The 17,510-nt window shown below is 36.9% G+C and overlaps 2 protein-coding genes across 2 annotated transcripts; one reads left to right on the top strand and one right to left on the bottom strand.

Annotated features, from left to right (window-relative positions):
- The first annotated feature begins 1,712 nt into the window (after positions 1-1,712).
- LOC145010584 (uncharacterized) lies at positions 1,713-2,093 on the top strand. Its single transcript, XM_078969107.1, has one exon. It carries the CDS (start codon positions 1,713-1,715, stop codon positions 2,091-2,093), a length of 381 nt encoding a protein of 126 aa, XP_078825233.1.
- A 2,291-nt stretch (positions 2,094-4,384) lies between these two features.
- LOC145012286 (uncharacterized) lies at positions 4,385-5,360 on the bottom strand. Its single transcript, XM_078971081.1, has 2 exons — positions 5,117-5,360; positions 4,385-5,029 (listed from the first exon to the last, which is right to left on the bottom strand). Exons 1-2 carry the CDS (start codon positions 5,265-5,267, stop codon positions 4,560-4,562), a joined length of 621 nt encoding a protein of 206 aa, XP_078827207.1. The 5' UTR covers positions 5,268-5,360; the 3' UTR covers positions 4,385-4,559.
- Between the last annotated feature and the right edge of the window lie 12,150 nt (positions 5,361-17,510).

The raw sequence follows: 17,510 nt of genomic DNA, 5'->3' as shown, positions 1-17,510 counted from the left end.
TTGCCCTCTGGATCGGACCAAAGTCCGGAACTACTGAGGCCTTGCCTCCTGCATCGGACCGAAATCCAGAACTAACTGCATCGGACCGAAGTTCGGAACTGAATGCGTCGGACCGAAGTCCGGAACTGACTGCATCGGAAAGAAGTCCGGAACTACTGAACATAGCATAGCATAACCATATCAACTAACACAACAACACGTAACACACAAACCTGTCCGAGCCACGAAGGCGTCAAACATACTAACTACTGCATTGGACCAAGGCCCAGAAACTACTGCTGGCTAAACGGGCCAACATTGTGGCCTTAGACCCGTTCCTACTGGAAGGAAAATCACCTCGTGAACTGACTGCTGAGTGTATGGCTCTGGAAGCTATCTGCTGCTGCTCCGGTATCTCCCCGGATACAATTCCACAAACACACTCAATCAAATACTAATAACTGCATTGGGGTAAAATGACTCTTTTACCCCTAGCTAAAGTCAACTCTCCCGGTCAAAGTCAACTTATAGTTGACCTGACTCATCGAGTTGGGCCGCCAACTCGCCGAGTCCCTACTCTCACTTCTCAACCCTGTTCGCTGCTACTCGTCGAGTATGGCATCAACTCAATGAGTTCCCTTTCGATTCTAGAACTTAGGCTATCTGCATCCGACTCGCCGAGTTGTATGAACAACTCGACGAGTTGTTCTTGAATCTATGAAGATTGCCTTAGACTCGCAGAGTTGTATAAACAACTCGTCGAGTCCCTCCATTACTGAGTCTGACCTCCGGCTCACTGAGTCCATTCTACTACTCACTGGTCCCCTCTCGGAATCACTCAAAAGGGGAAGAATCGGGGACTCGTGGCTCGACTCACCGAGTCCGAAGAACGACTCGCCGAGTCGTATGCATGCAGTTACTAAAAACTCGATTATACTTGAATCCAGCGCATATAACTTGTAGATTTGGGCTTCTTATGCACGATTAACACGTAAAGATTCTATCTTTACGTGCCCATAAGCATCCATGAAGATTAAAAGGCTCAAAAAGCATAATAAAGGCTAGATCTATGGTTCTTATGCAAGGCAACTCGAAAAAGGAAATAGATCAGGGCTCTAAAGCTCCTAAATGAACAAATCTAAGGATATCTCGATCCAACAAGGCATCCATACAACTATAAAGCTTGGAAAATACATTAAACTAGCCTTAGAGGTGTTCTAATGGAGATTTTAAGCACAAAACAGAATAATTCCGAGATATACCTCAATGAACTCTGACTTTGGCCTTGGATCTTTGCTCTACACTTCCTCTTTTTGATCCTTTCTTCTTCTTCTTCTTCTTCTTCTTCTTCAATCCTTCAAAAATTCACACAAAACACTTTAATCAAACAAGGAATGGTTTAGGGTTTCTCACAAGCTCTCTCAGGGTGAAGGAGGCAAGTTGGGGGCACAAAACAATGCTTAAATAGTGAGCAAACCCATGGATTTAGGGTTTCTTCCTGGCAGGCGGACTCGCCGAGTCCCGAATATGGACTCGTCGAGTCGCCAACTTACACGTGCTCGCAATCCCCGTCTCTACTCGACGAGTCGGGCTATAGACTCGCCGAGTCCCTCTTGAAAACTTCTAAATAAATAACATGGAAACAACATACCAGAGATGGGTCGTTACAAAATTGTCAATGCGACGTTAAGTTCTTCATATATATTGCAAAAGTTTTAAAATTAACGAAGAACATGAGGTTGACTGTTGGAAAAGATCCGTCTGAAATACAACAAACAAGGTTATTTGCAAATTGGCTCTTGGACATAGGAGAGGGAAATGTTGGTGGTTCTAATGATGGTGATGTAGTTATTCATATTCCTGAAGATCTTCTTATTACTCAATCTTCTGATCCTATAGGTTCATTAATTAAGTTTGTATATCCATCATTTCTTGACAACTTGAATGATCCAAAATATTTTGAAGAAAGATCAATACTTACACCGAAACATGAAGTTGTTCAAGAAATAAACGATCGTCTGCTTTCATTGTTTCCTAGAGAAGAAAAAGAATACCTCAGTTCAGATGTCAAACAAAGTTTATTCACAATCAGTCTGATGAGAGTTTATAATTAGTTCGATCAATCAATCTGTTTGATGGGGTATAAGCGGTGGCTGTAGGGTTCTTATTGCGACGACTGTAGGACCCTCTCATCCAAAATTGAAGGTTGTTTTGATGCACACCAAAAGCTCGCTAAAATGCTTCAACTTAATGGTATTTCTTCGTTTATAGTATTCTATCAGAAAAGAATATTTTTTATGATAATCATGAACATATTTTGTTAGAATTCCCCGAATTAATATACTTATTTTAAATGAATTTCAATTCTATCATAATGGAATCAAGAATTCCAATTATGTTGGAATGGAATATGGATATTTTCTCACTAATTTATTATTGGATTTGTTTCTATAGAAGCTGATGCTTGAAGAACGGACCATGAAATTTGAACGACGCCTCTTAGCAACATTATTCTTTTAGAATGTAGTAGTGTCTTTATTAGATTTTGATGTTTTTTTTCCAGATTTGAACGTTTTTTTTTTTTGTTTTATTCTTTAACAATAAATATAATTCTTAGCAATTGTTACATGTATTCTATAAGAATTAATGTAATTTTTGTTTTAATAATTCAATTGATGGTTCGAGAATTTTGTTATTCTACAAGAAATTTTTAAAGTCATGATCAATAAATATGTTCAAAAATATTTTTATTATTTTATGGTTCAAGAATTTTTTTTATTTTTTAACATACTCAAACATAGTCTGTCATAATGTCCGAATTAAAAACTTTATAATTCGTAAAATCGGGTTTTTAAAATTAATAGAATATATGATGCCTTAAAATATGCAAATTTCCTTTATTAATCTATGTTAATTGACTAAAATACATTTCTAGTTAAATTAGATGATATTTTTTAATTATATTTAATTCAATAATATGTATTAATCACTTTCTTAAAATAAATAAAATGATTGGTCCACATTTATGAGTTTGGATACCTAAGTTTATATATATTCTTAAGGGTATATTCACTTTTCCGATATATATAGAAACAATGAATAAAATGTGAACTTACATTTTACAAAACTCAAGACATATAAAATGTGTAATGATTAACAATATTTTAATATAACTACACATTTAAATTTATAATATCTCCATTTTAATAATTGAACTTTTCAAATTTGATAACATTTTTTCAAGTCATTATACCAACTTATTGTCATTGAGTTTGAATTTATTTCTAAAGCTTATTTTTATAAAATGTTTAATTTTTACACATTAATTTTCAACATCATTTCTTAAAATATGTCAATATTTTTCATTAGTATATATTACATTATTTATTATTATATCATTTTTTATGTAAAAATATTATTTTAAAAATACGTAATATTTATATCTTTATATTAAACTTTTATTTTTAATAAAATGGTATACAAGTCTTGCACCTTCTTATTATAATATAATTTGGCTTCTTTTTTAAAATCAATCCATGGAGTTCTTTTAGAAATAACATATCGTATTTAAAAAATTATAATTTTATAAATGATATTAATTCACGGCTCTTGTTCCTTCACCAGGTCGGCCAGCCACCAATAAACAACCCACCTTCAAAGTACCTAGTCCTAACAATGTTTTTAAATTATCTTTTATAGTTTTTTTTATCAAATTTTCAATTGTTCATAATTATTATATAAGAAATTTATAATTAAGATATTATTTAATATGATTTATTTTATTTTTGGTGTGAATAGTCCAATAATGTAGTCCTGTGTCGTATTCGACACAATTGATGCATCAACGGTCCATAATTTTTTTTCTTTAAAAAAGGTTTATCTTCAAATTTAACTGTCTTCCTCGTCCCATCTCATCATCAATATCATTCGGAGGATCCTGTCACTTTCACGCCCTATCTCCAACCTGTGGTTTCGTATACCTTGTCGTTACTCCATACCACCTCGCCGGAGCCACCACATCCGCCATTAATGACGTCCAGTTGCCAGTCTGCCACCTGCAATTTAAGTTGCAAAAAACTTTTTTTTTATGAAAACATAATTAGAAAAAAATTAACAATTAAATTTAAAACTTTGAGGAAGGAAGGAAAATGGTCACCGGGATTCCGGGAAGGATACGAATAGGACAAAATACTGTTACGACGGACGGAATTACCACCGGTAAGTGAAAATGGAGGATAACGATTAACATGACACTATACAACAAACGGTGATCGGATCTGTATGTGGAGAGGGGAGATCGGCAATCATAAAACACCTTGATGACAGAAAGATTTAAAACTGGGAATGGATCATCAAAAACAGAATTTGGACTGAATTTACTCGCGAATGAATTTCAGTCACTGGATTTGTAAAAACACCGATTTAAATCTTATATGATTCAAAGTCCAATCCAATCATACATTGCATATCACTTCTCTCGATTTGTTTATTTTCGATGAATTTAATTTTAAATTATATTGTTGCTTGTTTACTCGTTTGATTTGATATTCTTCCATGCCAGATTGCCAGAACTAGAGCTGTTATTGCCAATGGTTGCCATTGTGAACCAGGTAATATCGGCTAGAACTTCCGTACGCCTGATACGGTAGCTTTCCGGCGGAGTTGTTGTAGCGGAATGGAAGCTTAACCTGTGGTTTTGAAAGAGGATAGACGCAGCGATTTGCGGCGGTGACTGGAAATCTCGCGACGGAGTAAGAGGTGGAGGAAAGAGGAGATTTCGGTGATCCTGCCTCATGCGTGGCGGTACTGGTTGAGGAAGACGATCCAACAGCGGAGGAGGCGGTGGAAGGAGTCGGAGACAGCCTCCGTGGAAGTGAGAGAAAAGCTCTGATTTTGAGAGATTTTGATTGTTGCCGATCGTATTCTTCAATGAGATTAACGAGATCTTCATCGGAGGTGATGGATACAAGCGCATCTAAATCCTCCGTCGGCAATTGACACCGTAAACTCACAGAGCTCCCACACAATTCGCCAAATTTCGCCAGTAATTCTGTAAATCACAAGCAATTAAATCTCAAGCACTTACGTTTCAAATCAAAAACAGGTCTGGATTCTGGAATACAAAACGTGAACTAACCGGTGAAAGAGAGGGAGCGGTCAACGGCGAGTACACGAGTTTGACCACCGTGATACCGAAGCTTTCCGTCGGGATAACGAGGGAGGATCTTGCCGCCGTAACTGTATAAGAATTTGATGGTGGTTCTGCTCTCGAGTGAAGGTCCTGCCATGGTGATTTTTAGCAGTTTGGAAAAGAGAGAAGAAGAGGCTCTGTGTTTGCTTCTTCAAGCCTAAGCATGGTGCCATGGGTACCTCATTTATAGACTTTTCTGGAAGGAGGTGATACCGTGTTTTAGGGTATAAAAGTATAAACAACTTCTCAAACAATTCTTTTGTCCATATTCTATTCAAATTTTGTATATTCACGCAAATTTAAGAAATAAACCCTAATAAATTAGATGTTTGAACTTTGATTACGCATTTTACAAAATTCTAATATAATTAGAATACTAAGTTAATAAAATTTTATGGCAAATAAAATAAAGATTTTTTTTAATTTTATTATTATTATCTTTTAGTTGGGAATTTTAATATATCCCCTATTCTAATAAAACAGTACCTTTTTACCACGTGGTAATTCCTGAGCCCCTCCTAGCGAATTTTTCCCGCTCAAATTTTCTATGTGAAGTTCCAAAAATACCCTTTCTACCTCTTAATACCCATCCGCCTTCATTATCGCTCTGCTTTCCAACTTCTATGCTATAAATCAGCCCTAAATTCCAGAAATCTGGGATTTAATCCCATATAGAGATTCGATTTTCCAATTTCAACCCTAAAGGATCACCTTTCTTCTTCAGTATCTCTCTCTCTGTCTCTCTCTCTCTCTCATTTCACAATTTCTTTAGCCACCAAGTCTCAACCATCTATGTTGTGTAATCCACCGCTTATTTGCGGAAAGGAAGTTCAAACTGGCGGGATCGATTCTGATGGTTTCCCATCCACACTTTATTGATCGTAGTTGTTTCTGATAGCACGTTATCCGTTTGGTTTAGAAATCCATAGAGGTTTCATTTGAATCGTTTCAATTCCTCTTTTTTGTTTTAATTATTTGGCTGGCGAATAAGTTCCAATTTGGGAATAATCAGTATCCAATATCTCTTTTCCTGATGTGAAGTAGGGATCATGGTTTCTCCATTATGTGTGTTGTGTGTTGTAGACGGATGTCCGGGGCAACTAAGTTGACAGTTACCTCTTCCAAGCTGCTTGCCACCTTCTCCTAATCAAAGGTAATTTCTTCGTACCCTTCTTTTTTCATAGTATTGAGAACGTCAAGACTTTTGTGTTAATAGAATTTTAATTTTTGAAAATCGTCATCAGCTTCTCAGGAAATTTAAGTTTGATTTGATCTGTACTCATGTTACCGCCATGTTTATGCTCTGATTCAAGCAAGCCTACTTTGGTTTTCCTGTTTACATGGTAACACTTGCTAATATTTCCATATGATTATATATGGTGAGGTTTTTTAATTGCAGGCATTGAGTTCTCTTTTCATTTGGAAAGAAAAGAATTTGTATCTAGCTTCCATCTGTTGCTGTTATTTTCAGAAAAAATAAGACGTCAATAAAGGAGTGTCATAAATTTAGATATTATGTTTTATAGAAGAAATTTAGATGTATTTTAGCTCTGGTCAGCCTTCTTTGAGGTATATCTTATAAAATGTGGTAACATTAGTACAACACTACATCCCCTACATCCCCTGATTCAGGAGAAATTCAAAATGACCTAAATGTATATTCATCTTTTATCCTTTGATAGTTTTACTTTTCTTTTGCTAGATACTCAAAAAACTTTCAGTCCATTACTTTTTATCTATTTGACTTATTCGTATGCTAAGACCAACAAAATAGCATCTTCATCCAACTAAGGGATAAGAGTGGGCAAAAGGAATTAATTTAGGCTAGGTAAAAGCAACATGATGTTTATGTTTCACTCTAAGAATTTTCAAAGGTGTCTGGTCTTTCAGGCTGACCTTTCTTGTGCCCAATTCCAATGGAAGACATTTTTACCCTTATTTGGGAAATAGGTTTTAGTGGTCACCTAAGTATTACTATTGTATCTTTTAGCAACTACAATAGCTACTACTACTACTATAATGACCAAGGGCTTATTCTGATAGGGTCATTTTAGTCATTTTTTATGGTGGCCATCTAGAACCTATTGGTCATCAATCTGGTTTGGTTTATCATCACAAACCATGTGTTTCCTATTAAACTATTTTATTCTATTCATAAACTGTGAGTTTATCATCTAACCTTTATTTCATTCTAACCAAATATAACATTGTACTCCCTTTTTTTATTATTTGAGTCAAAGAAAAACTAAACCAAATCCTTGGAACCCAACTATCGAAGAAAGATCCAGAATATAAGGCATGGGAAGAAGATGATTCATAATTTTATGACCATGTATATGGCAGACAAAGCTATTCGGAAATGGTAAATTTTACTTGGTTTTTTTTTCATTATAATAATACATTTGATTCAATGATTTAACCCTCTTATATTTAATGTCATTTAACAGCAACCGCAAGGAGAAGATATTGCATAAGCCCCACTGGCAGAAGAATAGTTAATGTGCTACTGTTGTGTTGAGGCTAATTGCATTAGGAGTTTTGATGGAATTAATGTTAAAGTTTGATGTGTTGTTGTGTCGACGCTAATTTGACACTTTTTTCCATGGGACAATTTTTGTAATTTACTCTTCATTTCTTAAATCTAACAATTTTATTAAATCTAACAATTTTATTAAATTTTCCAATTTTTAAAAATCTAACTATAGATAAATAACAAAATTGAATGTGACAGTAATATATAAGAAATATAAGGTTATAGACTTTTAATTAGAAGTGCAAATGATATTTTATTTGTATAAATTGAATTTCCCAATATTATTATTTTTAATATTATTTATTAAAAAAATATAATATTACAATTCATAAGTTTTTCTAAATTAATGATATATTATTTTATTACATAATCAATTTTTTTAATTCTATTTAAAATTAACACTCGTGGGTTCCATGGGTTTTAACCTAGTATACATATAAAAACATTAATTATTCCAAATATTATCATAATTAAATATTAAATATATTTATTATGGAGATTATTAATATATTTCATATTAATTATGGTAATATTTTTTATAACTAATAAATTTCACATTTAATTATAGTAATATTTGTTATAATTAATACTTTTTATATGTGTCTTTATGACACATATTAGAAAAATCGAGACATTAAATTGCCTCCTATCTTTATGCCTATAAATATTTTTACCCACCAATATTATGACACGTGTTATCATTCCACAATTCAATTTAATTTAATTTGATATATCTACTTTAATAAATGAAGGGTTTTTTTTTTTTTTTGCCTCATGTCGTATTCTCCTTTATTTGGACACATGATATTTTCTAAATTTTTTAAATTTTCTTATTTTCCTTTTGTCATTTTATTGTATTTTTCATTTTATTAAATTAAAATTCCACATTTAATATGTAAGGTAATATATATGTAAGATATTTATTAGAAAAAAATTATATATGTAATGTATTCAATACATTAAAGCCTCATTAATTTTAATAATTTAAAAAAATTCTTATTTTTCTTATGAATTCAAACTGTTAAAAATTTATATTTATTTTTTTTAAATAAACACATATAATACATAAGTCTCACACCTAGTTCCTAGTATACTTTTAATGAAATAGTTAAGTAAATATGGAATAGTGACATGTGTGATAATATTAGTAGGTAGAAATATTTATAAGCATAAAAGATAGAAGACAATTTAATTTATATAAAAAATCCCTTTTTAATTTTACCATTTTATGTATTTTTTGTTCATCATGCTCTTATGTTCGACAATAAGATTGTATACTTGTTTGATCTTTTCGGTTGATGAAAAAAAAAAAAAAACCTTTGACAGAAAATATCGGTTAGGCATCTAAATATTTTTGCATGTTGTACAAAATAATTTTAAACCACAAATAGGTTTAATTAAAGTGTTTTTTTTTTTTTAATTTTATTTTTATTATCAAATTACGAATCTTTACAATTTTTCTCAATTTTGTGAGATAATTAAATTTAAATGAGATAGTTGGCGATAGAGGGGGACGTCAGTTAGGATTCCCACTCGGCGTGGGGCCAAACCAATCCGGTGGAATTCGTATTTAGAAATCTTTTCCATTTCTTTTACCATGAAAAACCTAATAGTGGGGCCTGGGTTATCATATGTTGTCGTTTTACTTTTACGGTTTACGCGAACATAATTTTTACCATAGTGATACCTGAACGTACTATCATTTTATCTTTTGTGCTATCACTTTGATAATATGTTGTTTTATAAATTATTTGGGAAATGATAAGCAAAGGAATTTCTCTGATTCTAAAATCTCATTAAGGAGGGAATATAAACATCATGTTTGTTACGGTGTCCCATGAACCCCATTGGATTTCATCAAAAGATATCTATAAGAGTACACTTATAACAAATGGGCTAAGAATATAAAAGAAAGCTACTATACTTTGGGCCATACATAACACATATATAAAAGATATAAATAATATAATGTCCTCTAACATCCTCCATAGTTTGAACGAGAGATCTTGACCGGACGTTCAGACTAGATCTAAAATCAAGAAACAAATCTGACGGTAATCCTTTGGTGAAGTTATCAGCATACCGAGAGGAGGATGGGACATGAAGGACACAAATCTGACCTATAGCAACCTGATCGTGAACAAAATGAATGTCGATCTCTATATGTTTAGTGCGTTGATGCTGAACCAGATTCGTAGACAAGTAGACAGCACTAACATTATCACAGTAGACCAAGGTAGCAGTAAGAGGGGGATAAAGTAACTCACGTAAAAGGTTGCAAAGCCAACAGGTCTCAGCCACGCCATTCGCAACACCCCGATACTCCGCTTCAACACTAGATCGAGAGATCGTACCTTGTCGTTTAGACGACCAGGAGAGCAGATTCTGACCTAGGAAAACACAATAGCCTGAAGTGGAGCGTCTCATAGATGGACATCCAACCCAGTTTGCATCAGAGTAAACAATAAGGCCCCGAGATGGAGAAACGTATAACTCAAGACCATGATCCAGTGTGCCCTGAAGGTAATGTAAAATATGCTTGAGAGTCGTGTAATGGGGTTCCCAAGGATCATGCATATAGAGACACACCTGTTGAACAACATACGTAATATCCAGTCTAGTAAATGTTAAATACTGAAGAGCACCAGCCAAACTGCGATATAAGGTTGGATCAGAGACAGGAGGACCGGTACCATCAAACTTGGCGGAAATATCCGCCAGGGTATGGGCATATTTGCAATTAAGCTATGACAATCGTCAATCTTGAGTCAAGTCAAGTCATCAAGTCAAGCCGGTCAACTCGATTAAACCTTGTGTATTAGGGTTTGTGTTATGTTCATACTGTATAACTTGCTATATTAATGGGAAAACATCACTTGAGAAAAGTCTTGTGTTAAAAATTTCCTAAACCCTAGTTCTAATCAATGAACTAGACCGATAAAACAATGTTGCATACTCATCGGGAGTGCGTAAGATCCTTAAACAAGGCTTAACAGGGTTCACGAACCATGCATTTCGATGCCGGAAACTCACAACTATCCCTCATGGAACCTCTCTCAATCGTTTCCACACTATCTCTCTATGTCAAACCTCTCCCAAATCTCTCCAAGTATGCGAAATCTTTCTCAAATATCTCTCTGTATTAGAAATCTCTCCAAGAATGTCAAATCTCTCCCAAATCCCTCTAAGTATGTGAAAACTCTCGCAAATATCTCTTTGTATGAGAAATCTCTTCAAGAATGTCAAATCTCTCCCAAATCTCTCCAAGTATGTGAAATCTCTCTCAAATATCTCTCTGTATGAGAAATCTCTCCAAGAATGTCAAATCTCTCCCAAATCTCTCCAAGTATGTGAAATCTCTCTCAAATATCTCTCTGTATGAGAAATCTCTCCAAGAATGTTAAATCTCTCCCAAGTCTCTCCAAGTATGTAAAATCTCTCCCAAATCTCTCTCCAAAGTTTCCCGTAACTTTTTAGAATCATTCGGGTCATTCCGACGCTTAACCGTGTCAAAAACAGCTTAAAACGGGGTAAAAACGAGAAAAATAGACATTAGGAACCGAAACCTCTCGAGAAGAGAGAAGCTTTTTAGGACCCGAAGGTCCTCTTAGGGACTGAGAGCAAGGAGGAACCGAACCCTCCTGAGCCGAACCGAACCCTCCTGAGCCGAACCGAACCCTCCTGGGCCGAACCGAACCCTCCTGAGCCGAACCGAACCCGAAGGTACTGTTCACCACTAACCGAAACCGAACCCTGCTCAAGAGGAACCGAACCGAAAGTACTGTTCACTACAGTCCGTTCGGTTCTGACATTCTCGCCTCTTATTCCCGAACCGAACCCCACCCTCGCTACTGACCCTTCGGACCGGACCCTCGCCCTTCACTTCTCGCGTCTGACTCGCGCCTTTCGCTTCCGACTCCAACCTCAGCATGGACCGAGCCTCGGCCTAGGGACCAAACCTCGGCCTAGGACCGAGAGGTCTCGCTGGGAACTCATTTTCTTTCCGGTTTTCGCATAGTTTTGCATTTAAGGCCCGTTTTTAATTATTTTAACGCGGGATTTTCACCCAAAATCATATTTTAACATAATAAACCCTAAATATTCTCAATTTAATCATATTTTCATAAAAATCCTTATTTAAATAATAAGAGCAAGTGGGTAAAGTACAAAGAGGTGGAGTGTTGACTTTGCTTTACTTTATGACACAAGCAACCACTCCCACACCCACTCTATGACCAGCCACACCTCCCCACCTTACCTAGGTCACATCAATGTCCTTTCCACTCAATCATCACTCCTTCCCACGTTTTTGGAGAGCTGAATATTCACCCTCTCTCCTCATTTCTCTCATTTCCTCTCTTTTCACCAAAAAGAGCAAACTCTTTTCTCTCTCAATTTCCCTCTCTAGAACTCGAGATTTGAGGGCTGACCTTTGGATTTTCCTCCACATTTGGTAAGAATGATCCATTCTCTTTATGATTATCTCAATTATTTCCACTCGAATCATGGATATCTTAGACAAACTCTCTCATAATTGTGTTAGATCTTCGAATCTTCAAGTGATTCTTCAAGTGTTCTTGGGTTGAACACTTCTCTTCTTCAACACTTACCTACTGAAATTACTTAAGGTGAGTTCATACCCCTACATTTTCATGTTTTCTCAAGTTTTCAGTGGGGGAATACAAGTTAAAACACTAAGAACATAATTAAAATTTTCTAACAGCCTTCATCAGAAAAGTTCAACTCCATTCACGGACTGTTTTGGGCATCTTAAACATTTTTTTTTCAAAACTGTACAAGGTGCAAATAGTTCAAGTTTGTAGCTTTAAAATGACTACTTGCACATCTCCATACGATTTTTCTACAATTTATGGTGATTTTTACAAAACTGCCTATCATTTCAAACAACAATCCGGACCAGTCTGTGATTATGGACATTTTCACCCAAGTTGGAGGTCATTAAAAATCGTGATAAAAATTATGAGTAAACTAGACACATTTTTTGAACTCTCAGAATTTACGGATCTAGTTTTCGACTTCGTATGATTTTTCTATGATTTTTCTAAAACTGGGCAGAATTGCTAAAGTTAGCCAACAGCATGTAAATATCATAACACTTTGTAATATGTTGAGCAAAGTGTATAATCATAAGTTCTAATATTTGAATGTGTTTCCTTGTTAGTTTATCATTATGAACTGAAACTAAGTCATTCATATTAAATATTATTCATTCATTTATAACACGTATTATGTAACTATAAAAAAAGTATAGTTGGATAAATTCACAACACTAATACATTTCCATAAAAAGAATTCATACATATTATATATATTTTAGATAAACTATAATAGGTATAGTTTATGATACATCACTCAACACACTCGTACAAAAAGGGTACATTCATACAAGAAAGATTTATATCCATACACATTTCACGTAAACTTGTTAACCTATGTTGTGAGACTCTCTCTCTCCCCGTACGTCCGAGTACGGGATATAATTCCTGGTAGTTATAATCAAAATCTCCTTGAGGGAGAACGTGATACTTGTATATAGATCTATATTGGGTTTGACACCCCACACCTTGCTGCTAGCTACAGTGGGACCTGCAGGTCTACGGGTGACAAATGTCATTTCATTTTCGCGACGCCTGAGAAACGTTGTGGCAGGTTCACATAGTCACAGTATGATTATAGCGACTCACCTAGGGAGATAACAATTCATAAAGTTTACGGGGTTTCATAAAACCGAAGTAGGTTTTAGGTTGATAAAGAAATTTACTTTCCATATCATTTTAAACTCATGACATTTCTACTAAGAAATGATGATTTCTTATACATTTTAGTCTTTGGTTATAAGGCTACATTTTTCGGATTTCAAGGAAAATATCGGATTTTTCTGAAACAAACGCGACATTTACATGTGAAAGACTTCTACTAAGTTTATTAATAAAAGCTTATGAACTCACCAACCTTTGTGTTGACACTCTTCAAACAACTCGTATTCTTAGGAAAACACTAAACAGGTAATCAAGTGCTTTTGAGGATGGGACGTTAAGACGTCAAACTTTTCATATTTTGTCAACATATTGTAATTGATTTTGAAACATGTAATTCATACAAGTGATGTAACTTTTTCAATTATATATATGTTGGTTGTGTTTGCTTAAATTACTATTGAAATTGTGGTTATGATACTATACATGAAGTCCTCCACCCCCGGACGTTTCCGCCATCCTTGGTTTGGGGGTGTGACATAAGCATACCTGCACATTCAAGAATCTTTGTGGCATATTTTTGCTGAGATAAAAACATGCCATGGCTGTCACGAGTAACAACAATACCAAGAAAAAAAATTCAGAGCCCCTAAATCAGTCATGGCGAACTCTAAGCGAAGGGATGTAATGAGTTTCTGAAGAAGATCAGTGGATGAGGAAGTTAAGACAATATCATCCACATAGAGAAGTAAGTACGCGATATGATCACCCTGTCTATAAATAAACAAAGAAGTGTCGGATTTGCTGTTAATAAAACCACGACCGGTGATAAACTCATCAAATCGGTGGTACCATGCTCAAGGTGCCTGTTTAAGTCCATATAAGGACTTGTTCGACAGACACACATGATGAGGAGCAGACGGGTCGCGAAATCCTGGGGGCTGATGCATGTAAATAGTCTCATGAAGATGCCCATGAAGAAAAGCATTCTTCACATCCAACTGATGGATCGACCAATGATGAGAGATGGCCAGGCTAAGAATAGTACGTATGGTAGCCGGTTTAACAACCAGACTAAATGTCTCATCACAATCAATGTCAGGTTGTTGACTTCGACCATTTCCCACCAGATGCGCCTTGTACCTTGCTAAGGAGCCATCAACATTATGCTTCGTCTTAAACAACCAAATATAATTAATCACATTAGCATTGGGGGGGGGGGGGGATGAGGCACAAGTGTCCAAGTCTTGTTAGAAATAAGAGCATTAAATTCATCTTCCATATCATTTAACCAGTTAGGATATCGAAAAGCATTAGAATGATTGCGCGGAAGGGGAGAGGATGATGAGTCAACGTGAAGATTAAGTTTATTTATGGGTTTCACGATGCCGTGATATTTACGAGTGGTCGTATGATGAGTACTGGTAGGAGTTGGATTAACCGTGGCACAAGATTGAGATGAATGTATCTGAGAGTGTGAGTGGGCTGAAGGTAAGGATTTTCGGTATTGCGAGGTGGACCGCACACAACAGAGGAAGAAACAAAAGCAGAACTAGAGACATGTACGGAAGAAGATGTTGGGCTGGGAATAGAGGATGTGGTAGTGGAAGATGGGTTATCGGTTGGAGAAACGAGAGGTTGGGCTCGATGAGATGGATGATTAAACATGTTACGGGTGTCATTGATGTGAAGAAAATCATAATTGGGTGATTGATAAGATGCCATGGAACCAAAAGGAAAGATAGTTTCATTAAAAGTTACATGATGGGAAATAATTATTTGATTTGTTTGAAGGTTAAAACAACGATAGCCTTTATGTGTAACGTCCCAAAATTCAAAACTAAAAATTTCTTTTATAAAACATTACTTAAAACATAACTATCAATCCATAACATAATCATAGTATTACTTCCAAAACATATTTTCATTATTAGAGTAAAACTTTCCCAGGCTGTCTAATCTATGGTGTGTGCCATGCGATCACCCCGAGCTCTTCCCTCCGCTACCGGAAGTACCTGAAACCAAAACTGAAAACCATAAGCACGAAGCGTAGTGAGTTCCCCAACCTACCACATACCATGCATAACCATATACTGCACATACTGGGCCACACCCGCTATTCTGGGCCTCGCTCACTACAATGGCCCCGCCGCTCTAGGCCTCGCCTGGCTTCGAGCCCCGCTCGGATACAGATCTGTTTCACTTAGGCCTCGCTTGTCACTGGGCCTCGCCTACTAGCATATACTAACACATAAGCATATCACAACACATAAACTAACATGTACTAACAAATCATGTCCTGAGGCCTCGCCTATCTTGGGCCTCGCCCTTGTCCTGCTACTAATGAGTCATGGAACCCCGTCCATGCTCCTACTGATAGTGAGATATGGGCCTAACCCACACTCACTCTTTCCCTAACTTGGGCCTGCCCTGATCTGCTGCTAATGGGATGTGGAACACCAAACACACTCTGCTATTGGTGAGATACGGGACCTCGCCCACACTCACCTCCCTCCCAAGCACATACATGTATCACACAGACAATAAGTATAAACTATCATATAAACCATTCCTTGGGCACCCCGCCCACTAACATTGGACCTCGTCCTGAATATCATACTAGCATACTGTGCCTAGGGCTAACCCCCGGGTCTTCTACTCATAACTACATGGGCCGGCATTGTGGCCTTAGACCGATTCACACAAAGGGAAAACTCACCTGTACTTGCTAAACTTGCTGACACCCCTCTGAACTGCGGCTCTACTAGCTCCCCGAGCTACCAATATTAATATAACACTTAGTCTAACTATCCTACGGAATTCAACTAAGTTAACTCTGGTCAAGGTCAAAGTCCTGGTCAAGGTCAACCTTCCAGGTCAACCCTACTCCCCGAGTCTGCCTACTAACTCGCCGAGTTCACACGCTCAGAGTCCTTCCATTAGATACTTGACTCGTTGAGTCAACCCATGAATCGCCGAGTCCACCGATTTCGGAGTCCTGTCCTGTCCAACTCACTGAGTCTCCACTCGGCTCACTGATTCGAGTCTTAACTCGAAGGGTTCGGGGTTTCACGACCTAACTCGCCGAGTCCAAGAACATACTCGCCGAGTCCTAGGCAAACTTCAACAGACTCGCCGAGTTGTTCATCCAACTCATCGAGTTCCTCCTAATCTTCATACTGCTCGCCGAGTCCACTCGATGGACTCGTCGAGTCTATTCAGTCCTTCATGCATTCAGAAACTTTTTGAGTCATGCAGGGACTCCAAACTGTAGATCCACTCTTCCAAGGCCTATTCCTCACGTAAAGTGGCAAACTTTACGTGTAGCTAAGGAGATCTAGGCCCAAAACACTCCATACTAGGGTTTAAGACAACCATGCTCCACCTACACCCCCAAGACTGATACTTTATGACCCTCTAGGTCAGAATACACTTAGACCTGAAGTAGCAACTTCAGATCTAGAATTCTAACTCCAATTGGCTCTAGGACATGGCATAAAAGCCCTAAATCTAATGACAAAAAGGAAACTATGAGCAAAGGAGTGAAGGTAATGACTTATTACCTTCAAATGCTCTGAAAAGTCACACCAACTCTGGATCCAAGGTTACCTCTTGCACCACTATGAACTTCCTTCTCTTCCAAGCTTCAAATCACAACTCCAAGGCTAGATCTTTGCTAAAAAACGGATATGGCGGCTAGGGTTCGATGTTCTGGATGAGAAGAGGTGTAAAGGAACTCTAAGGAAGAGAATGAGGTGCTTAAATAGTGCACAAAGTCCCGGATTTAGGGTTTCCCTCTTCAAACCGGACTCACCGAGTCCCCTTTTCCGACTCGCCGAGTCGGTTACTTACTCGATCCCCCGGATCCCACCCCGACTCGCCGAGTTCCTCCTTGGACTCGACGAGTTGGCCCTTTAACTTTGGGTTTTCCTTTCCTTTCTTCGTCTTTCTGATCATGGGTGTTACACTCCCCCCACTTAAACTAAACTTCTCCCTCAAAGTTTCTCTACTGCTAATCGCACTGCAATCTGCTTTCTATACTATACTTATTGATCCAACACCAGCTGCCTACCTTCGCTGGCCTTTCGCC

This window comes from Lactuca saligna, chromosome 8, assembly GCF_052625555.1.
Source record: "Lactuca saligna cultivar CGN05327 chromosome 8, ASM5262555v1, whole genome shotgun sequence".
NCBI lineage: Eukaryota > Viridiplantae > Streptophyta > Magnoliopsida > Asterales > Asteraceae > Lactuca > Lactuca saligna.
This window is presented reverse-complemented; position numbering and strand designations above follow the sequence as displayed.